This window comes from Brassica napus, chromosome C9 (assembly GCF_020379485.1).
Source record: "Brassica napus cultivar Da-Ae chromosome C9, Da-Ae, whole genome shotgun sequence".
Taxonomy (NCBI): domain Eukaryota; kingdom Viridiplantae; phylum Streptophyta; class Magnoliopsida; order Brassicales; family Brassicaceae; genus Brassica; species Brassica napus.
In genome coordinates, this window is record NC_063452.1 from 1,616,023 (window position 1) to 1,642,150 (window position 26,128).

Below are 26,128 nucleotides of genomic sequence, written 5' to 3' on the forward strand. Positions count from 1 at the left end.
GGTTACGTCTAGACAAGGAGGGACAACAAAAATGCACTTTGGCTCTGAACGACATGTGAAAGCACAAGAAGTGGTTACAAAGCTGAAAACCGTTCTTATTGGAATTATTTTAAAGGCCCAGCCTGAACTCCATGAAGTTAAAATGATAAGTTGACATCAAAATAAAAGTTCATACATAGATATGTTTTTAAAGTTGAAGCAAATGAATATGTCATCTTCTCTAGAGGGAATTTATGAGGTGGTTGACATTAGAATTATATGGAGTTTATTTCATTGTGGTCCAGAATTCTTGGGCATGGAATATGGCAACAATGGATATTGCAGGATCTCTTTTCGTTTGTTGTTGTTATGCTATATAATGTGCTTGATTAACTTTTTACATTCTATGTGTTTGTGTATTGTTTGTGCATAAGTTTCTTCAAATTACTCTTTTAATTATAATATCTTTTGATTAATTTTTGATTAAAAGATTTGAAAATTTCTCTATAATTGACTTACTGCTCAAATAAATTAGTATCACTGACCAATTGGATATTCTTTAAAAAAGTGAAGCATCATCAACAAATATGAAAAAATATTTGATAAACATGTGAATTTCTTAGAGCTTAGTTTATTAATAACTTGGAAATGTGATAATGATATTATTATTTGAGTGTGTATCTTAGCATTTTCAACAAATTTTTTTTTTTCAAATCCACTTAAATCCTTACAAATCATACTTATTAGTTAATTTGTATGATTGAGTAACATGTTCTCATGTTATTTGAATTAGTATTTTTAAATCACTAGACCAATATGAAACAAAAGAGATGTCTTCTAAAAGTATGAATGATAGAACGTTGAAATGTAGTAAAAATATGAAACCTTATAATGTGATAAAAAAATAACAGTCATAAACAAAAGAGATGTTTTCCAAAAGAGATTAGAACTATGATAATTCTATTTTGTTAACATGAAACCTTGGAAATCTAGTATGCAATAACAAACATTCTATGAATGTGCAAATAAATTAGATTTAGATGAAAAGAAAAATCTTATCAGTTGAAATTGTTTCTCCACGGTTAGAGCAACGGAGAAGTAAAGCTTTTCCTCCACAATTAAAACAAACAAGAATTAAAGTTTCTATGATAAGAACGAGGAGAAGTCCATTATTCATACATCCAAAAAGCAAGAAGAAGTTTAAAACTTTGCTTAGACAAACAACTCTTGCATGTTTCATGATCTTTAAAAAGTCTTTCTTCTCTAAGTAAAATTTTGACAATTTGTTGTTGTTATGTTATATAGTGTACTTGATTAGTATTTTATGATATATGTTTGTGTATTGTTTGTTGCATAAGTTTCTTCACAAAAGATATAAAAAATCTGAAAAATCTGAAAATTATGATTTTTTTACTTATTTTTTGCTTATAATTGACCAAATAATTAGTATCACATACCAAATTGGTTATCTTCTAAAAAAGTGGGCCATTTTCTTGCATTGATTTTGGTTAATCTTTTAGTAATGTTCTCGCTTTATGTGAATCAATTTTTACCAACATATCACGAAGACAATGAATGTGTCAGTTCTCAGAAGCAGCAACAAATGTGACTAAAGAGACATAGAAGGAGACATCAATGTGCTTTGCTTCAGATTGGTGTGTGAGTTTTGCCTTTTGTGAATTTTGAATTGTCTCTATTTTGCAATGTATGTTCCAAAGCAAATGTACTTGTAAAATGTAAGATTATTTTAGTTTGTTTCTACTGCTCTTGTAATTTTATTTTCTTTTAGTATATGTGTGTTGTGTCTGTAACATACTCATCTGAAGAAATATTGTGCTTTCTAATCAAATGAGGTCCAATAAACTGTTTTATTCCTCTTCAAGAAATCGCTATAACCAAAGATGGCGAGATTAATTAAAGAAACGATTTCTCTTCTCAAAACTCTTTAGAAGGAAAAAAAACTTTTATCTTCTCAATAATTTTTAGATTAGTGAAATTCTTTTTTTTTTTTTTGAAAGAATGTTAAATTAATTCAAACAAAAATATTGTTTACAACCAAGGTTGCTTGTTTTAACCTCAAAAGAAATTGAAACTTTGCTTTACATTAGAAAATAGGATCATACGAAGGAGAACCAAGTTCCCATCGCTCCCTGATAAGCTGAGTTGTGGTATCTGATGCTTGAGATACGATTTCAAACTTGTTTGTCGATGATTTTTGTAAGCCCCGACGCAGCTTTGGGATCCTCTCCAAATCTCCTCCCATTCCGTTCTGCCCAAACTGCACATAGAGTGGCCTGGAAGACATATCGAAACAAGAACAGCTCCAGCTTGCTTCGCCTTCTAGTGAGAAGGGATATAATGTCATCCCACATATTGGTATAATCCATCCTCAAAAGCTTTCTGGTGAGGCTCGACCACACCTCTCCCGAGTATTTGCACTGAAAAAACAGATGGTTTCTTGTCTCAGGACAGTCCTTGCAAAGCGGACACATAACCGCAATGCCACCATTCCATAGCGATATACGATCTCCAGTATGCGATCTGTCCAGGATAGTGACCCATGTGTGGAAAGAGAACCTTGGTGTGCTGTAGCGAAACCACACACCTTCGAACTAGTCAACCCGTGCCTGCATCCCTCGCAAGAGCTTCCAAGTTTCTTTGGTAGTAAAGCTCGGTTTATAATCATCACCACACTTCCATAATCTGATATCCTCTTCACTCTGCAAACCTCTGATTTTAACCTTCAAAATTTCCAGCTCGATGAGATTATAAAGCTCCACTCGGTGTCTTCTTCTCTTGTGCTTTTGGATTACTGTAGCAACTGTATCATGGAGTCGAATACCCATATTCATAGGTCCACCAGCTCCCGTTTTATCCATTAGACATCCTAGTTCTGACCAGTCATCAAACCAGAAAGACGTTGACATGCCGTGCTCTTATAATCAAACTCAAAACAAAACAAAGGAGTCATGTACCGTGCTCTTCACTCCACATTGTTTTTTTAAAGACTCCTACATTTTCTTAACACGTGCGTGAGCTTCCAACGATTCGGTTAGTGCTAAGCTTCACATGCGCCTAAAAGCCCTAACGGTCTAAGCAACAACCTCCAACCTCGCGCCATTATATATAAGATTCTTGAACTTGTTCTTCATCGCTCATTCATCTTTCTCTCTAGACACTTTCCCTCTCTGGCCATGGCTACTTCTCCATCTGATAAACTCGTCCAAGACCAAGAAGTGGGAACAGAGGAGGTTGATCCCGTCAAAACAACTGAGAAAGAAGACAAAGCGCGAACAGAGGAAGACGAAGTGCGAACAGAGGAACAAGAAGTACAGACAGAGGAAGAAGCTATCGAGAGCCTTCTTGCTTCTACTCGAAATCTCACCATACAAGACGCAGAGTCTGACCAAGGAACTGAGAACCATAATCCTCAAGAACAGTCAATGGTACATCCCAAACTTTATGATAGATCAAGAACCTTTAAGTGATTAGTGTATATGCCTATTGTCTCTGTTTCGCCCTGTTTCTCAAGTCCACCATTACTATTGGCTTAGGTTAGTCGCAGTGATTAAAGTCTATGCATATTATCTCTGTTTCGCTCTGTTTCTTGTCCCACAAGTAATGTTGGCTTAGGTTAGTCGTAGTGATTAAAGTCTATGCATATTATCTCTGTTTCGCTCTGTTTCTTGTCCCACAAGTAATGTTGGATTAGGTTTAGACGTAGTCTTGTTACTACTGAGTACTGATCCAAGTCTTGATCAGATACGTAGGAGCGGTCAAAGGATGGAACGTGGCTCAACATCGTCTTCAAGGGATCAGAACCAAAACCGTCCTCTTGTTCTTCCGAATCCTCCTCCTAGCGCTCAAACCTCTCGACAGATGATGATGATGCCTCCTCGTCTTGGACCAAGCGTGCCTCCATATCAGCAAGACCCTTTCGGTTTGCCGCAGCCAAGATGGCTCGTAGTAGACCACTTCTACTCAGACGGGCTTGGTCTATACGGTGCACTATGGAGATTCCGAACTATAACTCCTTTTCTCCCAAATCAGAACACATATCCGCATCAGCTGGTGCCGATGGAGCTCCCTGGTCAGCCTGGAACTGTTTTAGTATGCTACAGCCAGTCGTTCGGTGTGCTTCGGCAAGGACAGCTTGTTCCCCACCACGAAGCTCCTCCAATGAGGCCGCAGCAGAACCAGTTTCGAAGTCTACCTCCAATGAGGCCAATGCTGCCACAGGACGACTTCGTTGTCAATCTAGGTCAAGTCCCGGTGAGGCCAATGATGTATTACCAGGAACAGAACCAGATTGTTCCCAACGCAGGCATAAGTCAACCCCCATTGTGGCCAAGCCTACCCCAACTTGGAGCTCCGATGATGCAGCCACCGGTGCTTTTATATCCGCCACCTATAGTTAACGCTGTACCAGTGAGGCCAGTGATGAACCAAGGAGGACAACGGTTTAGGTTTCCTATGATTCAACAGCACCAAGGTTCTCCCAGTGCACCATGGCCTGAGCAGAATCAGCAACTTCAGTCTCCAAGGGAGTCTCAGGGTTCCAACGATGGACCGTTTTCTTCTGGCGGAAGTCAAGACTAGAGCATAAGAGGTTTAGGTAAAAAGTTAAAAAAAAAAAGAACGATTCTCTGGATACAAAATGATCTCATATTGATTTTGAAAATTGTAAATGAAATGTTGATTACTCGTTTTTTACTCAAAGATCTGTTTAGAAGTTTAAAAGGAAGCGTTATCAGGTTATCTCTCACCGTTAAAATCGTATACGACTGGGATGAATTATTAAATCAGATTTTAGAAAACAAGCGAATTTTTAAATTAATCACCATTGGATAGTGTTATTGGGCCAGAGAGGGGCTTTTTAGTGTAAACGAGCCCATTAAGTAGACTTTAAACCGTAACAGTATCCCACATCGCTTGTGTAAGAAGAGGAAGCTGAGTTTATATAGTGATGGAGTGACGAAGGTGATTGTCCCTTCGGGGCATCCGATAAAATTGGAACGATACAGAGAAGATTAGCATGGCCCCTGCGCAAGGATGACACGCACAAATCGAGAAATGGTCCAAATTTTTTTTTGTTCTTTTTTCTCTCAATTCGGTTCCGACGAAAAACCCTAGAATTCCAGCTCTCATGATCATCTTCAATTGGATTTGTCCACTCTTCTGGTAAGTTTTGATCTCTGATGCTTCAATTTAGTCCGCAACAAGTTTTTCTGTGTCGATTTCAGAGATTTAAGGAACCTTAAAAGTTCAAAAGTTTCGTTATTGCAGTTCTGATGTTTCGTTGTCAAAATTGGATGTGTTGCTGTTTTGTTTTCTTACAAGATAAAAAAAAAAAAAAGATAAAACTTTAAGCATATCTTTTGTCTTTTAACTCGGGATTTAGTCATGATATTTGATTAGTTTAGCTCTTGGTGGTTGATATCATTTTACTTAGAACCTGCTCAGAACTCTGCTGCAAAAGGGAGAGTCGTTTTGGTACAAAAAGATTAAGAATCTGAATATTGCATGGTGTTGAATAGACAAATTCATTTCGATTCCTTTCTGAATCAGTATCATTCTTTGGATAGGGTGATATTTTTAGGAAATGAGAGAAAGTGTATAGCTAGGGTGAGGAAGCATATGTTTAGGTCTTGATGATATATATATATGTCTGTCATTTTGTTCATTATCTTATAGGTTCCCATTGACGTTAGGTAACGTTTTCAGCTTCAAGCTCAGAAGAATCACATGATGGGAAATGCTCTTTGAATGATGAGAATATTGTAAGCTGTGTAAAATCTAAGAAGTTAAGCTAACGTCTACTCGTCTTCCGTCCGAACAAATAACAATAGTTACCTTACCAACAAAAGTTCACTACCAAGAAATCATCTTCTTTAAAAAACATGTGTTATGCAAGCATTTTTGTTTCTAAACAGATAATCTTCTTACTAGTGTGTGATTTGTTGAATGAATGCAGGTCAACGAGTTGTACATCAAGAACCTTTCCTAGAGATGAAAGCTCTGATCTTTACTAGGGTTTCGTCTTCTACATAATTAGCTTATTGTCACTTTCACTGAAGTTGCCCCAGTTCTGGACAAAGTTCACCAAAACTCTGCAGCACTGCAGAATCGCTATTGGGTTGTTTCCTTTCTCGGTTTCTGGAACTCTGGTAACTAGTTCTGTCAACTCTCGTTTTCATTTGTACAAAAGATTAATGTGGCCTTTTGTTATTAGAGATGGCTTTATTTTTGCTATATTTCACTCTATTTTGCTACTGAATTCTCCATGAGATCTTTATGTTTTATGGCATTTTGTAATGGTGCATCTAGCTACATGTTCGGTGTTCCAACTTTTTATGACGTTTACAGATTTTACTGATATTCAAAGTATTTGATGAAACAACTCTTTTTTAGTTTATAAAGCCCATAAGAAACATTTTAGAAGTTGGAACTCCATCAAATATGGTACAACATGAAAAGGTAAAATCAAAGGTTTAAGTGCTAGGAGTCATGATCCACATGACAAAACACATAATCATCGTACAAATTGCTCAAGTTAAAATATGTTACAAAAGTCTACTAGAATCATGATTACAAGGCATAAACAGACTCATACGTTAAAACATTACAGCCACTAGATCATTTAAATTTAGATAATATATGACATAAACATCTAAATACGTTTGATTAATCTAAAACTGGCTAAGAGCAAACCCATATTATACCTTAATTAGTAGGAGCCGGTCTACAGAGGATGGGATGAAACTTTCTGTCAAGAGTAGCCATAGCCTTGGCTTGGTACTCAACAAGAGGTCCATCCGGTTTCTCCCTGGCCATGAATGTAATGTATGACTTGGGTCTCGGGCCTCCTCGATAGTTTCCTCTTACCACTTCAACAAACTCCACATTTGAATCCTTTAAACCAATCAGAAACATAAGAGATTCAGACTTTGATGTACTTAAATGAAAACTACACAAACCCAAACAAGTTAAATTTAAGAAAAGGAACTAACCTTGTCTTGGTTGTGTCTTTCAAGACATATGATGGCCATCTCTTCACAGTAATCTCGGAAGGTTTTGGAGTTAGCCCCTCCATCGTCGAAACTCACCGGTTTGATTCCTTTGTACCTATCACTTGGCCTAAGCGATGGATCCACCATGAATCGCACAAGAATCACCGTCTAAGTCTACTTAATTCTATGGGGTTTTAAGTTCACATTCAAAGCAAAAAAAAAAAGAAGAAGATTAATACCTTGCTGGTGATGAGCTGCTGTTTATAGATGCGATAGTGTTCTTTAGCATTCTCCATGTTTTCATAAGGCTGGTAACGTGGGGGAAGGTCAGGCTCGGAAGAGGAAGTATACACTACACCATCGAAGCTGTCCACATCCCACTCCGGCACCTCTAAGAGATCTATCTTATCATCCTCGCTTTCCTCAATCCTGTCTTCTTCAATCTCACCATCGCTCTCTTCCTCCAAGTTGCTCGACTCTCTGTCTGTCTCTGAGCAAGGTTTAAGAACCATGATATTCTGACAAAACTCTAGAACACCACCTTCTCTGTTTGAGATTCGGACAAAAACCCTAGAACACTTTCTCGCAGTTGTTTAATGTGGACGTAAACTTTATATTATATCTGTATATATATGGTTGTGGTGGCAGCCTGGCAGAGGGACTCCTTTCGTAGTTAAAATTTCCATTGTTTATGTTAGAAATATGAGAGAAATGTTGTTGTGAAAGTTGTGTCTTTCTCATTAGTTCTCACTATCAATATATAATGGAGGTTCCAAGGGTTTACAACAAAGGAGAGTATCTACACATTTATTACATATTGACCACAAATATCTAGACTTGGTCAAAGCTCATAAATGCTCCGGTTGAATGAGTCTTCATCTTGACTAGTCTTGGACGGATGAGACGAACCGGAGACGGGTGTAGACGGACCGGATAGTCTGGTCGGATGTAAACCTCCCTGATGGTTAATGGCAATCCACATATCCATATCATGGATTTATAACACTCCCCCTTGGATGCCATAACCATATCGGGCTTGTAATGTGCTAACGTTGCCTCATTAAAACCTCTCCCGGAAAACCCAAAACCCAATGTGGTAAAAAGGGAAACCAAGGACAGGAAAAAGAGTACAACACACATTACTCCCCCTGATTTGGACATCACTGAAGGTCCTTGAGTCTTCGCATGCCAATCTGCTGCGTAAGCTTCCTGAATGTGCTGGTGGGAAGTGATTTGGTGAAGAGGTCGGCTGAGTTCTCACTTGACCGGATTTGAGTGACGCTGACCTCCTTGGCTTTCTGCAACTCATGTGTGAAGAAGAACTTGGGTAGTATATGTTTGGTTCGGTCACCTTTGATATACCCATCTTTGAGTTGAGCAATGCAGGCTGCATTATCCTCATATATGATGGTCGGACCATTGTCCTCGACCATTCCACTATCTGATCGGATGTGTTGAGTCATAGACCTCAACCATACACACTCACGACTTGCCTCATGCATGGCTAAGATTTCTGAGTGATTTGATGATGTGGCTGCTATAGTTTGTTTCATGGAACGCCATGATATTGCAGTACCACCATGAGTGAACACATATCCGGTTTGGGACCGAGCATGGTGTGGATCAGATAAGTAGCCTGCATCAGCAAAGCCTACTAAACCATCTTTGGTTTCATTGGTATAAAATAGACCTAAATCCTTAGTTCCTTGAAGGTAACGTAGGATATGTTTAATTCCATTCCAGTGCCTCTGGGTCGAACATGAACTAAAACGGGCTAGGAGGTTAACGGCAAAACATATATCTGGTCTAGTGTGGCTAGCCAAATACAGTAACGCTCCTATGGCACTGAGGTAAGGCACTTCTGGACCCAGGACATTCTCATTCTCGTCCTTAGGACGGAATGGGTCAGTGTCCACTCCAAGGGACCTCACGACCATTGGGCTGGTCAATGGGTGAGCCTGGTCCATGTTAAATCTCTTGAGTACTTTTTCAGTATATGCCTTTTGATGCACAAGGATTCCTCCTTTTATGTACTCAAGTTGTAACCCCAAACAGACTTTAGTTTTACCTAGGTTTTTCATTTCAAACTCTTTCTTGAGATATTCAACTGTTTGGGCGATTTCCCCAGGGGTTCCAATGATGTTCAAATCATCAACATACACTGCTATGATAACAAATCCATTGTTTGCAAACTTCTTTATAAAGATACATGGACTGATAGGGTCGTTCTTATAGCCAACTTTGGCAAGGTATTCGCTTAAGCGATTATACCACATTCGACCACTTTGCTTAAGTCCATATAAGGATTTGTTCAGCCTTATGCAGTGTTCTTCTCGAGAACCTTTATTAGCTTTGAGCTCAACACCCTCTGGTAATCTCATATATATTTCGTTATCCAGTGGACCATAAAGGTATGCGGTTACAACATCCATTAACCGCATATCCAAATTTTCTTTGATGGCCAGACTTATTAAAAATCGAAATGTAGTTGCATCCACCACAGGGGAGTATGTCTCCTCATAATCGATGCCTGGTATTTGTGAGAATCCTTGTGCAACAAGCCGTGCTTTGTATCTTACAATTTCACCATGTTCATTTCTTTTCCTCACAAATACCCACTTATATCCCACTGGATTAACATTATAAGGTGTCCGGATAATCGATCCAAAGACATTCCTTTTCTTAAAAGATTCTAACTCCACGTTTATGGCTTCTTTCCATTTGAGCCAATCTGATCTTTGAGTGCACTCTAGTATAGACGTGGGTTCATGATCCTCATCTAAGTCCATAACATCAAGGGCTACTTGGTATGCAAATATATCATTGATGTCGACATCTTTCCGGTTCCATCTTGTCCCAGACATTAAATAATTAATTGAGATCTCATCATTAGCACCTTCAGTACCATGAGGCTCGGCGTCCCGAGTCTCATTGGTTGGTACCTTAGGCATGGCCATTTCGGCCTTGTCTGGACAATCTATGACCTCGGTTTCTTTTGCACCTTTCTTTAGTTTCCGAGGTCTTTTATCTTTGGAACCAATTGGTCTACCACGCTTAAGACGTGCTTTAGACTCTGTAGCCACTTGATTGTGTCCATCTTGGACATCAATACTTATTGGTGCATTACAAGCTGGTATATAGGACTTAGTCACTCTTTTCGGGTCAGCAAAGGAATCAGGCAATTGATTAGCTAGCTTTTGCATATGAATTATTTTCTGGACCTCTAAATCACATGATTGAGTCCGAGGATCTTGCCATGATAAGGATGTTTGATTCCATACAATTTCTTTTCCCAGCTTGTTATTTTCTCCCCCTAATGTTGGGTACTCTGATTCATCAAAATGACAATCAGCATATCTGGCCTTAAATAAATCTCCAGTAGTAGGCTCAAGATATTTAATAATGGTTGGAGAATCAAAACCAACATATATTCCCATCCTCCTTTGAGGTCCCATTTTTGTTCTCTGTGGTGGTGCAATAGGGACGTACACAGAACATCCAAATGTTTTGATATGGGATACGTCTGGCTCATGACCCGAGAGTAATTGGGATGGAGAATATTTATGTTCACTGGATGGCCTTATGCGTATTAATTCAGCAGCATGTAATACCGCATGTCCCCAAGCTGATACTGGTAGCTTCGACCTCATGAGTAATGGTCGAGCAATCAACTGGATTCTTTTAATGAAGGATTCGGCCAATCCATTCTGTGTATGTACATGTGCCACGGAGTGTTCCACACTTACCCCCATGGACATACAGTAATCATTAAAAGCTTGAGAACTGAATTCACTTGCATTGTCAAGACGTATAGTCTTTAGTGGAAAATCTGGAAAATGGGCTCGCAGTCTTATGATCTGTGCCAATAGTCTTGCCAATGCTAAGTTTCTAGATGATAATAGACAAACATGCGACCATCTGGTCGATGCGTCAATGAGGACCATAAAATATCGAAATGTCCCACAAGGTGGGTGTATTGGTCCACATATATCACCATGTATTCTTTCCAGAAAGTTTAATGTTTCCTTACTCACCTTTCCAGGTGATGGCCTTATTATTAATTTTCCTTGTGAGCATGGAATACATGTAATGCTCATAGGGATAGTTATCCTATCTTTCAAGGAATGGCCAGTTGAGCTCGAGATTATTTTGCGCATCATGGATCTGCCAGGATGGCCAAGCCTTTCATGCCATTGTTTAAAGGCTTCTCTGAACTCATTAGGAATTGAAGTGTTAGCCTCACTCGATTTTATATTGGCACAATAGAGGCCTATTGATATAGCAGGGATAGTCTCTAGGACTTTCTTATGGCCTTGGGCATTTTCATAAATCAAGAGGAATTCTTTCTTTCCCTCGCCCCTAGTTTCAACATGTAGATCATTCATGCGAATGTCTTTGAAACTTAACAGATTTCTCTTTGATTTTGGAGAATATAATGCATTAGAAATTTCTAAATGCGTGCCTTTAGGCATCACTAAGTGGGCCGGGCCATGGCCTTCAATAAGGCTGGCCGTGCCTGCTATAGTATTGATATTGGCACTCTTTAAAATGAGGTTAACAAAATATCTTTTGTCTTTTAATATAGTGTGACTTGATCCACTATCCACTACTAGCTGGTTCTTGTCTTCTTTCATTTCTGAAAAATAGACAAGAGTCAACACCTTAGATATTACATAAGGTTTAAAGTATGTTTTAATGGCTTTGTTTTATGTTCTTAATAATTTCGACTTTGTATAAGGCATATATATAAAGTAAGAAAAACTTTATTTCATAAATAGAATTGCCAAAGTCATAGAACATAAAGCCAAATCAAGAATTCAAAATGCAAAGACAAAAGCAATATGATATCGAAATCTTCATATTCAGCCACTTGTAAGGAGGTCTGAAGTCTCAAAATCCTCATGACCATCTCTGCCATGGGCTTGATCATCCTCATGGTCCAGATCATTCTCATTATCATAATGGACCAAATTTGCCTCAGAGTTCTTGCCCTTTATGCTCTCCTGGTAGAGCTTAACAAGGTGTTGGGGAGTTTTGCATTTATTAGCCCAATGATTGGTCATCCCACAACGATAGCAAGCAGATTTGGTCGAGCTCGAGCCATGGGTTTTGAAGTCGGACTTATACCCACGGTTAGCTTGATGACCTCGGCTATAGCCTCGGCCTCGGCTGCGACCAAGATGGTCTCGTGGTTGAAATCCACGGCCACGTGGTTGAAACCCACGGTTACGACCTTGCCATCTACCACGGCCTCTCATGCGACCACAGTATGACTCTCTTGGAGTCTCATCTTTTGGCTCTACGGCCGCATGTGCCTCAGGCAATGCTTTAGCACCAGGAGGCCTTAGCTCACTGTTCATCATGAGCAACTCATTGTTTTGCTCAGCTAGCAACAAACAAGAGATTAAGGCAGCATAAGTGGAGAAACCCTTCTCTCGGTACTGTTGCTGAAGCACAACATTGATGGTGTGGAATGTGGAGAATGTTTTCTCCAACATATCAGCATCAGTAATAGTCTCACCACAAAGTTTCAACTTTGAGACTATTTTGAACAAAGCCGAGTTATACTCTTCCACAGACTTATAGTCTTGGATTCTCAGGTTTCTCCAATCATAAAGGGCTTTTGGCAATATCACAGTTTTCTGATGATTAAATCTGGTTTTCAACTCTGTCCAAAGTTCCAGAGGATTCTCAATTGTGAGATACTGGTCCTTGAGACCTTCAGCAAGGTGATGGCGAATGACAACAAGTGCCTTGTAATTATCCTCTTCTGATGGCTCAGTGCCTTCAGTGATAGTATCACCAAGGTTTCTGGACCTTAAGAGGATTTTGGTATCAAGCTCCCATTGGAGGTAATTATCTCCGGAGAGATTGAGGGAAGCATATTCAAGGTTGTTGATTTTCGACATCTGAATCAAATATCCATAAAGGAGTAAGGATTCATAATATAATTCAGTATTTGAATTTATATGCCAAGGAGATTGATGATTTATTATGCATTTTATTTTCAGAAAATATTTTATATGCATTAAGATAAAAAAATTTTGTCAATCAATATGGATGGAAAAATGCATCATGGACAAGACAAATAACTTTTATAATGTTCAAGATATTTGTAAACCAAAGTAGATTTTCAAAATCGGTTAAAACTTGGTTTATAATTTTGAATAAAGCAAATGTACTAAATTTTAAATGGAAACCGATTTTGTCTAACTATATGCAAACAGTGTGAATCATTTAGATGCAAACAACATGAACCACTTCAGACGCACTAGTATCATCATTGCTAAAGCTATGCGAACATGTATGATTTGGTTTCAATTATGTGATACCTATGTCCAGTTTTAACAATATGATAGTTGGATGCATGCAAAGGTCAGTTCATGGATGATTCAAGTTCGATCTAATGATTTACTAAATGATACTATCAGGTATGCAAATGATCAGTTCATAATTTAATCATAGAATCAGGTTCAAGGATGAAACTAGATCAAGTTTTATTTTAACTAGCAAACTATGTGATCAAAATTCAGTATGATATAAAATCAGTTCATGGTTGGTTTAATTAACAATATGATCAAATGATTTCAACCAGATTTTATTCTACCTTATGACATATCAAGACTATGGCTTATAAAACTTTAGAAATAATTTTCAGTCAAAGATATGCACTTAATAAAATCAAACAAGCATTTATAAAATCGATTATGCATTTATAAAAATCATAAAAGGTTTTTAAAACTTTGATAGTTACAAAATAAATATTAATAGTCAAGGATATGCAATGAATGATTTTAATTTCGATTTTATTGATGGGTTGACTGATTTTAGGAGATCTGGCCGAAAATGGCACAGCAAGGGATTGATGGAATTTTGTTTTTGCCAGATTATACACTTATGTTTATCACATCTGGTAAAATGGCCAAACAAAAGGATTGAATCAAAAGTTTAAGCTTTCTCTAATAATTTTATGATTCATAAGTTTTTATAAACAAGATTCATGTAGATCTTTAGGTATTTTGATAAGTTTATAAGTTTTTAGAGAAACATAGAACCTTTAGAGAATTTTAAGTTTTATGGATTCAAGATACTTTTAGAATCAAGTTTCATATGGATCATATGGATCATAGAAACAAGATCAATATTTTAAATCCATAGATTGTTTATAAGTTATGGATTCATATAGATCCTAGATTTGTTTCAGATATAATGGTGTTCTTTAGATTTCAAGGTTTTGATTTGTTTACCTTTTTCACCACAAGAATCTGAGAGGACCACCGTGAGAGTTGGCCGGAATCTGAGAAAGAGAGGAGTTTTCCGGCGGAGAGAGAGAGCTGGCCTGGTGGAGAAGAGGCTGAGCGCCGGTGGAGCAAAGGCTGAGCGCCGGTGGAGCAAAGGCTGAGCACCGGAGGAGCTGGCCGGAAAGAGGAACGCCGGCTGAGAGAGATTTCTCAGGTGGAGAGCACAATCGTGCTGATAACGTGTTAGAAATATGAGAGAAGTGTTGTTGTGAAAGTTGTGTCTTTCTCATTAGCTCTCACTATCAATATATAATGGAGGTTCCAAGGGTTTACAACAAAGGAGAGTATCTACACATTTATTACATATTGACCACAAATATCTAGACTTGGTCAAAGCTCATAAATGCTCCGGTTGAATGAGTCTTCATCTTGACTAGTCTTGGACGGATGAGACGAACCGGAGACGGGTGTAGACGGACCGGATAGTCTGGTCGGATGTAAACCTCCCTGATGGTTAATGGCAATCCACATATCCATATCATGGATTTATAACAGTTTATTTATTTTATACTTTCTCCGTATAGATTTAACACTTAAAAAAAAGATTTTAATCCACTTTTTAATAGTATAGATGTCCATTTAGCTAAATGTAATAGGAGAACTACATATATTAAATATTAATAAAAGAGGCCGATTATATTTAAATGATTTATGACTTATTTTCCAAATATTTATATATTTTCGATCTTGGAGTTTTAATCGGATCTGCCAGCAGACTGTGTGCTGTCTTTTGTTGTTCGGATCTCTTTTAGTGGATTCGATAATTTTTGGAGCAGCAAAAGTTAGCAGAAGAACATAAAAGTGGCTAGAAACATAAAGCAGTTTTAAGTTCAAAAAAAAAAAAACATAAAGCAGTTTCTGTCACTGTCATGTTCTTTTGTTTTCTAGCTACCAACCTCGTGGTAGACTGGTAGTGATCGACACGTTCTACCAATATTTAATGCAAATTGGAAAGAAAAGAACGGACGAATGATATTTTATTTCCCTGGAGAATGGAGACGACTCAGAGTCTCAGACGTATGACGAAGTGCAATTTTTTAATTTTTAATTAAATTCCTTTAAACATTCAAAATCGAATAAAGTAAAAACTATGAGAAGAACACCAATACATTCATCTTGTTTTTTTTTTCTGCTAAAAATACATTCACTAAGTTATATAGACAAAATATTTCTTATAATTTATGTTGTAGTTTAGGTTCTTTAGAAGCCATTAGTGTTTTGAATCTATTAATATCTTGACATCGTCGGATATTTATCAATTGACAAATATTTAGTAAATGTCACATTTTCATATATTTGTGTTGTAGTTTAGGTTCTTTAGAAGCCATTATTTTTGTTTTTTTTTCAATTGACAAATATTTAGTAAATGTCACATTTTCATATATTTGTGTTTTATTTTATAAAAGACTTAAAAATTTTATCTTTATTTATCGTATTTCATTTTAAATGACTATTTATGTTAAAAAAAATAAACTTTATTTTTTTAATGAATTAAGTTGGTATAACTCTGATAAATTAATTTTATTATGGGGTTAATATTTTAATAAAAAAATTATATACTTTTAATAAAGATTTATACTTTTTAATAAAAAAATTCAATTATTTTTATGAATGCTTAAATTATATTAAGAAAAGAAAAAATAATAATTAAGAATAGTTGAAAAAAAATTATTTGAACTTGGACTCAATGGTCCAAAGAAAAAAAAAGGTGAGAATTGAATCTGATTTTTTAATAGGCCCAAATGGCCCAAGAGAGATTTGATTTGGGCTGGATCCAAAAATAATGACCCAATATATATTTGTTATTAATATTACTTAATTGCCCTTAATGAAACATGCAATGTTAGTGAAGGAAACATGTCCCTAAGGTAATTATGACAATAAGATCTTGCTTTAATAGTATAGATAGGTTTGTAAATTTTGTTCTATTAAATACATTCACAACACATTTATAACTTGTATAAAATTGCTTCTATAGAATTTAGGAATCTGAATAAAAACACAAAACATTACTAGTAGCTTATTAATGTTTTTCTTTTCTTTTTAGAAAATAGTTCCAAAATTACTGCTCCCTAAAATAAATGTTGTTTTATAATTCCAAAGTAATATTTATTAACAATATTTACTAATTTATTTTTATTGATTAAAATATGATGAGATGTATATGTAATATTTTTATTTTGAAAATATGCAAAATTAAATGATGTTTTAATATGTATGCATAAATCTAAAATTACGATTAAAATGAAAACGATAGAGTATTATGTCAGTCTTACTAATAATTAGTTTTAGAACTAAAATGATTTATGCTAATATTAAATACGTTAAACTACCATTGATTGAGCATATAGATTTATACTTTTAGTATTTCTAATTTAAATATATAGAAGAACAAAAGGAAAAAAGCCAACTCCCTTGTTTCTTTGTATCATTCTTCCTGTCTCAGCGATCTCAAATTCTCAACTAATAAAATAAACAAACATATAGCCGTTGGCTTTTAAGTCAACTGTGGCTATGACCAGCAGATCAAGACTCTCGAGGATGGAGAAGAACGATGAAGATCGAACGGCCCTCATCTTCCTCGGAACAGGCTGCTCCGGCGCAGTTCCTGAGTTCCGATGCTTACTCCAGCCGTCAGATCCTCCTTGCCATGTCTGCTCTCAGTCCCTCTCTTTACTACCTCACCTTAACCCTAATTACAGGTAAATCTTGTCTCTTTCCGACATCAGATAAATCTTGTTGTTGTCCGTAAAGACCCTTTTGACATTGGTCGGAAAAGTTGACATCTTTTGATCTCTCTGTTCGAAGGCTCTTGTACTTTCTTCTTGATGGATCTTGTCTGTTCAGTTGATGTCTCTAACAAAATCCATTTTGCTCCATTCTTGAATCTTGATACTTTTGGCAGATGCAATACATCGCTTCTGATTGATTATTGCTGCGAGGAAGAAAATGGTAGACATTATTACATAATCATTGATGTTGGCAAGAGTTTCAGAGAACAAGTCCTTCGTTGGTTTACCTTCTACAAGATTCCTCGAATTGATTCCGTTAAGCCCTTCTTCTGTTCTTACATCTTTTGTCTAAAAGATTGAAACCTAACTTTTACTGATTAATGATATATTGTATTACATTTTGTAGATCATTCTAACTCATGAGCACGCAGACGCAATTCATGGCCTCGATGATATTCGATCTTTTCAACCACGTGGTTCAGCCACTGACACCAATCCACTTCCTGTCTTTCTATCTCAGTTCACAATGGAAAGGTAAAAATAAAACTTCTGTTTTTTTCTTTCCTTTTTTAGTAAGTGTTCTCTGATGAGACATTTGTGCAGCATTTCTACGAGGTTTCCTTATTTAGTTGAAAAGAAGGCTAAACAAGTACCTAGACGGGTCTCACAGCTTGACTGGAGAATCATAGAAGTGAACTGTGACAAACCATTCATTGCCTCTGGCTTATCTTTCACTCCTCTTCCAGTTAAACTTCTTTTTGAGTAATAAATAAAAAAAAAGGTGTATGATTCTTTCTTACATGAGATCTTGATCCTAGCCTTTATGTTTTGCTTTTAGGTTATGCATGGAGAGGATTACGTTGCTTTAGGTTTCTTCTTTGGTCATAAAAGTAAAGTGGCTTATATATCAGATGTATCACGCATCCCACCTAGTACTGAGTATGGTATGAGCTAATAATATTTTTTCACCTAAATCATTTGGGACTCTCACAAGTAATTAGCACTGTGTCTATGATTGATCTTGTTATGAATCTTTGACTATGCAGCTATATCCAAAGAGGGAGCTGGACAGTTAGATCTTCTTATCCTTGATACAAATATTCCATTTAAGGTAACTTTTTTGCTACATTTTTTTTTGTTCATGGAAACTTCTTATTTTCTGACCATCTCTTTTGACAATAGAGAGGACTACAACCTACACACATTTGTTTTCCTGAGGTCAGTTTCATTTGTCAAATAATGATTTACTATTCTGAGCTTTTTTTTTTTTTTAAGATAAGTTTTACTATTCTTCTTTAGGCTCTTGAGATAATAAAGAGGCTTTGTCCAAAGAGAGCGCTTTTAACTGGTATGACACACGATTTTGATCACCATGAATACAATGAGATGCTTGCCGAATGGTCTCTAAGGTACGCAATGAAAAAAAAAAGTGTTGTATCATTTTTGTAATTCCACATAGCTGAAAAGCTAATGGACTATGTACATTTTTCTAGGGAAGGAATCCATGTGCAGCTTGCTCATGACGGATTAAGGCTTCCAATAAACTTATGAAATGGAGAGACTAGTTTCATGATTCTTGTTAAATCTGAATATTGATACAGAAATAAAAAAATCTCTGTTTATTTACTTTATTTGGGAATGGTTAGAAATTTTAAGACCAATCTCTTGAAACAACTTCTCTAGTTCTGAAATCTCCTTCTCAAGATCCACTTCATCTTCTCTTGTGACCTTCTCATGCAGTTCCATTAGTCTCTGAGCCCCAGCATTCACTTCTTCTGCTGAATCCTTTAGAACTTGCCTCATGATTCCATTTTCTTCTTGAACTTCTTTGTATCTCCTTTTAAGAGATCTGTATCCATCAATAGACTTGAGAAGCTGTTCAGACAACTCTTTGTTTCTTCCCTGAAGAGGCATGTCTTTGTCTCCTCCTCCTCCTCCATCACCATCTTCTTTCTTGTGCTCCACCGCGCAGTTCTGAACTTTCTTAAGTAGCTTCTCGTTCTGAGCCTTGAGATCGCTTATAAGCTCCTCCATCTCGGCCAACTCGTAAGCTTTCCTCGAAAGCTCGATAGCCATTATCTCTTTCTCCTTGCCTAAACTGGAACACATCATCTGAAGACTCTTTCTTGCAGCCATGCTCGCGCTTAGCTCTTTTCTCAGCTTCTGAACATCGTCAGGATCGTTTAAAGGTGGCTTTGTGGGACTCCTGTTGGGATCTTGCCTAGGTTTCAGTTCTGTGTTGCATCTTCTAAGCTCTTTTTTCCCTGAGGATGATGATTGTTGCTGAGCTTTCAGGATCCGTGTCTTTAAATCGTCGAGAATCGCCATCATTGTGTTGACTCTCTGTGCCTTCCATTCATCGCGTTGCTTTGTGTTCGCTTCGTTGTGGTCTTGAACGAGTTTGAGAAGTAGCTTAACATTCGTAGAGATGCCTTCACACACACGCAAAGAAACACATTTAACAAATTTCTTGTCACGCAAGTCAACGTTTTAATTTTTTTTTTGTTTTTCTTGGCCAAAAACAGAAAAGCAAAAACCAGTGTTAAAAAAAATCACTAGTCGGTAATAGAGATGTTTAAACGGATTACCCGCCGGGAAGACATTTTATAGAAATTAATAGTTTTTGTTAAGAGAAATCGTTTTGGTTACAACTTATAACCCATTATTTGTTGTCTATGCATACCCTAAGCGCTGCGATTTTTATAATATTGGGGGAAACTGTAGAAATCAGGTCTTCAAGCGGTCTTTGTTAACGTGTTTAATCAATTTTGAGAAGAAAATCAAGAAAAATAACTCTCTTTTTTTGGTAAAAATGTTACAAGAGAAAGAACTCTAAGATTAATATATAAAATGTTATATGATTGATGTTACCTTCTAAACCAGAAGTTTCATGAGATTGATGTTCAGTGGTTCTTGTTGGGGAGGTAACAGATCCAGAATCAGAAGGAACTAAATCCGGCGAAGAAAATGCTCGGAGCCGGCTCATGTTTCACCGTTTAGAAACGCCGTCTGGAGAGAGCAATCAGACAAGAACTAATGGACAAAGGAACATGTTGGAGATTTGGACAATAAAGATTATGGTTGTTGCAATGTTGTATGGCGTGATTAGTGGAGAATCATCTTGTCTTATCTGATCCTTTTGGCTCGGCTTTTCTCCAACTAATTTTACCTGATTTACCTCATTTCACGCTCTATTTTCCATTTTTCTATTAAAAAACATCGAACGGCAACTACCCCTAACAGTTTATTGGATTATCGGGCCTCTAATACTTGTCACAGATTGTGGTGATTGGTAATTTATTTGTAATATTTGAATTAAGATTTCTTATATATAATGGCTGTAGTGAAATGTTTAAAAAATGAAATTGCTACATACTATATTACGACAGCATATTTATATTTTTGATCAATTGTTCCAAAAAAAACTTTAGAAAAGTATATTTGCGAATGAGATCAAAAGATAAAAAAAAAGTATATGCTAATTTAAAAATCAGAAAAATTGATTTCCAAAAATAATGTCCCGATATAAGATGAAATTCACAGACCGAGTAAGCGTCGGGAGCGTTGTATTATGGTGTCATGAGAATTAATCTGAAAACCTGAAGATAAGAATACTTGGTGGTAAATGGTAATGTAGGTCTATGCATATCTCTGTAAAACATTGGTTTTGGCTCTCGGAATTTTTAAGTTTAATATAAATACGGTATATAATCTTTTTTTATGCACAAGGTATATAATCCTTAAAATTGTTAAAAAATAATAATAAAATTTTGTACCTCTAAAGTTTTAGGACTGACAATGCACGGTCTGATCACTTTGAACAATGCAATGATAGGCTGTATTGATAATTCGAGTGGAGGGGCTCTGGGTAATAAATTCGTTCATGCACTCTTTCATGGTAAGTCCATAAGCAGTTTTAGTGAACGTCTTTGTCCTCTTCTATGACTAATTTCCACTGTCCGTACTCCATGTGTGTATTAGAATTATGATATCTTGATTTTTTTAAGTTAATAGGCAGCCAAGCCCTAACGTTACTTTGCCTTCAATTATGATGTAGATACGTAATACCATTAATAATATTGTCTTTTTGAGTGATATAAACGAAAAGTCTTGAAAGTTGAAACTGCTTCACGTACTTATTTAATGGACTCGAGGCAGTTTGACCATTCAGAGAAAATGGTCATTAAGTGATGGTGATGTCGACGAGAAGTCTTGAGACTTGAAACTTACTTCACTCCCTTTTTATTTAAATAGATTGACTTGAGACTGTTTGATCATCAGACGAAAAATGGCTTCTTCATCATCCTTGTGGCCGTTTCCTACTCCGCCGTCTTTGACTCCGGTGATGAAAGAAGACGGAGAGTGCATAAACTGGGCGGAGCTTCCGTCTGAACTAACGTCATCCATCCTGCGGAGGCTCAGCTCGATCGATATATTGGAAAACGCTCAGAAAGTGTGTACATCGTGGCGTGGCGTCTGTAAAGACCCTGCCATGTGGCGGAAGATTGACATGCGATCTTAGCCACGCAGTCGATCGTAGTCAGGGAGGTTTGGTTGAGATTGACATTTGTTATATCGGTACTGATTCTCTTCTCAACTACATCGCCGACAGGTTTATCTCTCCCTCTGTGTCAAAACCTCTGATTATAGCAGAGGTCACTTGTTGCTAGGAAAATTTCTTTTGTTAATATGTTTTGCATTTCGTCGTTCTGAATCTTTTATTTTGCTTCGGTCTTTTAAATTGTTACACCCAATTACTTGCAGATCAAGTAACCTGAGAAGCCTTAGACTTGCTATGTGTTCTACGGTAACATCTGAAGGACTTACTGAAGCAATTGCGAAGCTTCCATTGCTTGAAGACCTCGAGGTCTCATACTGCTCACTCTCAGCTGAGTCTCTGAAAGTTGTAGGCCAGTCTTGTCCTAATCTGAAGACACTGAAGCTAAACCGCGAGGGAGTAAACCGTTTTCCGTACGAGAGCGACGATGATGCTCTTGCAATCGCTGAAACGATGTCCAGACTTAGACACCTCCAGCTTTTCGGAAACAAATTAACAGACGCTGGTTTAAGCGCCATTCTTGATAACTGTCCTGATCTGGAACATCTCGATCTACGTCTGTGTCTCAACGTTTACCTTTTTGGAGATCTGAAGAAGCTTTGTTCTGAGAGGGTCAAAGTTTTGAGACGACCTTTTGACTCTATTCTTGGTTACCCATATGAGGAGGCTGTGAACCATATGGACACATATGAAGATCCTTATGCTGATTATTATCATGAAAGTAACAGTGACTATTCTGAGTATGATTACGATGATTATGATAATGATTATGATCCTTTTAAGAAAAGTTTGTGAATTTATCCTGCAATATTAATGAAATAAAGCCTTTCGCCAGTTAGAATCGTTCAAAAAGAGATTTTTTAAAGTTTGGTTCTGTTTAAATTTCATACCAGATAGAACAGAACCAAGCTTTAAAAATCTCTTTTAAGATTTTTTAAAGCTTGGTGTCTGGTTTAATTACTTGCAGGTCAAGTCGTCTGAAAAGCCTTAGACTCATAATGTTTTCTACCCAATAGCAGACGAGGTATTTGTAGAAGCAGTGAGGAAGCTGCCGTTGCTTGAATACCTCGAGGTTACATACGGCTCACTGTCTGGAGAGTCTCTGATAATTGTAGGACAGTATTGTCCGAACCTGAAGACATTGAGGCTAAACTCCGAACCTGACCCCAAGTTTTATGACGAAGAAGCTCTAGGGATTGCTGAAAGCATGCCGGAACTACGCCACCTCCAGCTCTTTGGGAACATACTTACCAACACGGGCTTGACCGCCATACTTGATGGCTATCCTCACCAAGAACACCTTGACTTACGCAATTGTTTCAACGTAAGACTTGAAGGGGATCTGGAGAAGAGATGTTCTGAGAGGATCAAAGATTTGAAACGCACTTGGGAAAAATAAGTGCAATCTCCTAGGAGTTGGATACTTGCTTTCGAACTTTGCAATTGTCATTTATACCATTCAACCACCTAAACATGTAAGACAAGAGTTAATAATGATACAAATATAGAATGAATAGAAAGGAAAATCTACTTTTCTTGAACTTTTCATTATGATTGAAGGATCTGATTTCTCTACTTTGATGGATTGCATCAAAAGAGATAGTGCCTTATCTCTTTCAAAGTCAACCATAATTATATCGGACAATAAACCTTTGTTGATGACTCTTTTAAGATCTGAAACTCGCTGACACAACAGCTTCAATCTCTTAGTCTGTAGAAAGATAAATATTATCAAATTATCAATCATAAAAAATAACAATATTCAGAATGATTAAATACTTACAGGTATCAGTGACATGAACCCGTCCGGGATTCGATCAGAAAACGATCATGAACACAAGAATTTGTGTGACTGTCAAATTGCAAGAGTATCCTTCTGATTAAAAATTGTCTCTTCACCGCACTAATAGGAGATATGTTCCATAAATAGCATTTAAAAAAAAAAATTTAAATACAACTTTTTGATTAAAAATTCTAAAAAGATGTTCATCTATTAACAAAAACTCTTATCATCCAAATTTCTAAATCACAAACTCAAATCTACAATATTTCTTCATAAAAATGATAATTTCCATAAATAGCTTTAAAAAATATCATTTTTAGAATACAACTTTTTGATTAAAAATTCTAAAAGGATGTCCATATATCAACAAAAACTATTGTTATCCTAATTTCTAAATCAAAATATCAAATCTACAATATTTTTCTACAAAATGATTACTTTCCATAAATAGCATTTTTAAAAAATATATATTTAAAAAATACAAATTAATACATGTATTAACAAACGAGGGACTTACCAAAGCACTTGTGAAGCTTCCATTGCTTGAAGAACTTGAAGTCTCATACTGCACACTTTTAGCTGAGTCTCTGAAAGTTGTTGGTCAGTCTTGTCCTAAACTGAAGAGTCTGAGAGTATCTCCAACTCAATTGCTATTTTAAACTCTATAATAGTATTTAGTGGTGAAATAGATCCAACCCACCTCTATTTATTCTTCTATAATAGATATCTCTATTTTTTTCTCTATTTATAGAGGAAGAAATAACATTCTTCTATTTTTTACTCTACATTTAGAGATTGATATTTTAGAGGAATACATTAGAGCATATCTTAGAGTTTCTCTATTTTAGAGGTCAAAATAGCAAAATACATTGGAGATGTCTAAAGCTAAACCGCCGGTGTTACAGGCGTCCTCGGTACGTGAGTGAAGATGATGCTCTAGCAATCGGTGAAACAATGCCTGGACTTTGCAACCTACCGCTTTTTGGAAACATGTTATCAGACATTGGTTTAAACGCCATTCTTGATAATTGTCCTAACCTGGAACATCTTGATTTACGTTTGTGTCTCAACGTTAACTTTGTTGGAGATCTGGAGAAGCGATGTTCAGAGAGGATCAAAGTTGTGAGACGTCCTGATGACTCGACTCATGATTATCCATATGATGTACTTTTTTATGATTCGGGTTCATTTGAACATTATTACCCTGAAGACCATTACTTCCCAGCTACCAGCGACCATTATGGCGACGATCAGTATGATATTGATATATTCGGTTTCATTCAAATCTAAGTTCGTGTTCGCTGGTGAGGTCTTTTCATTATTTCTCAACTGTTTTAATTTGTTTTTTGAGGTTCTTTTCGCGTTATAGACATGTGTCTTTTATTTGCGAAACTCTTTTTTTTATTATTATAATTTATAACTCAAGAATGCGATTGTTTGAGTTTATTCTGCAACATTGAAAAGAAGCTTGTTCCTCTATTAAAAAAAAAAAAAACAGACAATAAAGAACCACAAAGATCTTGCAATAATACTCTCTCAACCATAAAAATTCTTAAAGAGACATTAATCATCTCTATGGTCCTATACTGCTCCAGGTTCTATTATATGGTAGCGTTAACGATCAGAGAATCTCTGAAAAAAACTAATGAGGTTATGGAACAAATCCATCAACCGGAAAGTTGCTTGTGGCTGAAGGAATGGCCAAAAGCACACCATCAAGCTCTGGTCTTGCAATGACTTGGCATCCCAGTCGTGATCTGTTACATTTTTTTTGTGTCTAGGAACATGAGATACAGATCTTTTCTTTTGGTTTAAGAGATAAGAGAGAAAGTTTACGCTTCTGTGAGTCCAAAAGCAAGATCAAGCATATCATTCACCTCCTCATCGGTTGGTTCTTCAAGTTTGTTTTAGTACTCTTTAATCTGTAAATTCAAATTCCAGATACTCTTTTTTAATCAGCAGTCATTGTTTCAGGGAAAGCAGAGGATGATGATGATCTGTTATTATCAATAGTGGAGGGCATGTGCTCTTGCACCATCACGATCACATGACACGTTGAACACACTAGAGAAGCCTCACAAGATTAAAGTAAAAACATTAGAAACAATGCTTAGTAATGAGAAGAAGCATTAGACAAAAAAAAAATGGAAAGAGAGAAGTCTCTCTGTGCCTTCGAGGTCTAATATCATTTTCATGAGCAGCTTCCAGCACTGACAATTTTGTTACGTGTGAAGAACCATCCTCTGGTGCTTGAACATCGTGTTTTGTCCAAACGTGTTTGCAGTTCCAAGAATCTCATATTGTGAAACGGTAGAAGATGATTCTTTACTTATCCTTCTTGCTTGACAAAATCTGTCACAACATTAATAAGGGAAGCAAAGAGATAGCTGAGAAGAAAAAGAGATGCATGTGTAAGTGTATATATATATACCTCTAAGGATTGGTTTCCCATTTGTAGTTTATAGGAATTAAAGAGATCAGACAAGAGAGTGTCTGAGAATTGAGATCTTGATCAAGCAAAGGCACTTCAATGAAAGCTTTTCTCAGAAAAACCAACTTGTTTAAGTGATCTACTCTCCTCTGAATATAAGTGGAAGAAGCTCTCAGACCTTAGGTCTCTGAAGCTAATAACCAGAAACTTCTAAGCTATCAAGCTGCAGAGATTTCTCATAATTTAAGCTTCAAAGCTCCCTACATTTTGAAATGTTACAATCCAACAAGGGAAGTTGAAGTAGTCTTTGGTAGTGACTTCAGTGTCAAGATTG

At 36.6% G+C, this 26,128-nt stretch overlaps 4 protein-coding genes, 1 non-coding gene and 1 pseudogene across 5 annotated transcripts; 4 read left to right on the forward strand and 2 right to left on the reverse strand.

Annotated features, from left to right (window-relative positions):
- The first annotated feature begins 2,056 nt into the window (after positions 1–2,056).
- Positions 2,057–5,067, forward strand: LOC111209319 (protein transport protein SEC31-like). Its single transcript, XM_022709097.2, has 2 exons — positions 2,057–3,425; positions 3,742–5,067. The coding sequence occupies exons 1-2, from the start codon at positions 3,174–3,176 to the stop codon at positions 4,576–4,578; spliced, it is 1,089 nt and encodes a 362-aa protein (XP_022564818.1). The 5' UTR covers positions 2,057–3,173; the 3' UTR covers positions 4,579–5,067.
- On the forward strand, positions 4,966–5,067 carry LOC125593784. Its single transcript, XR_007329675.1, has one exon. It is a non-coding gene; the product is annotated as a U6 spliceosomal RNA (small nuclear RNA).
- Positions 5,068–6,119: 1,052 nt separating this feature from the next.
- On the reverse strand, positions 6,120–8,086 carry BNAC09G00840D. Its single transcript, XM_048769594.1, has 2 exons — positions 6,990–8,086; positions 6,120–6,891 (listed from the first exon to the last, which is right to left on the reverse strand). Exons 1-2 carry the CDS (start codon positions 7,134–7,136, stop codon positions 6,703–6,705), a joined length of 336 nt encoding a protein of 111 aa, XP_048625551.1. The 5' UTR covers positions 7,137–8,086; the 3' UTR covers positions 6,120–6,702.
- Positions 8,087–16,650: 8,564 nt separating this feature from the next.
- LOC106435120 (putative hydrolase C777.06c) lies at positions 16,651–18,683 on the forward strand. The gene is made up of 9 exons (XM_013875974.3): positions 16,651–16,992; positions 17,196–17,337; positions 17,429–17,556; positions 17,626–17,767; positions 17,861–17,966; positions 18,069–18,133; positions 18,205–18,240; positions 18,322–18,431; positions 18,516–18,683. Exons 1-9 carry the CDS (start codon positions 16,805–16,807, stop codon positions 18,571–18,573), a joined length of 975 nt encoding a protein of 324 aa, XP_013731428.1. The 5' UTR covers positions 16,651–16,804; the 3' UTR covers positions 18,574–18,683.
- On the reverse strand, positions 18,646–20,195 carry LOC106435126 (centrosome-associated protein CEP250-like). Its single transcript, XM_022709932.2, has 2 exons — positions 19,894–20,195; positions 18,646–19,454 (listed from the first exon to the last, which is right to left on the reverse strand). The coding sequence occupies exons 1-2, from the start codon at positions 20,006–20,008 to the stop codon at positions 18,646–18,648; spliced, it is 924 nt and encodes a 307-aa protein (XP_022565653.1). The 5' UTR covers positions 20,009–20,195.
- A 673-nt stretch (positions 20,196–20,868) lies between these two features.
- On the forward strand, positions 20,869–24,653 carry LOC106435125 (annotated as a pseudogene).
- Positions 24,654–26,128: the final 1,475 nt, after the last annotated feature.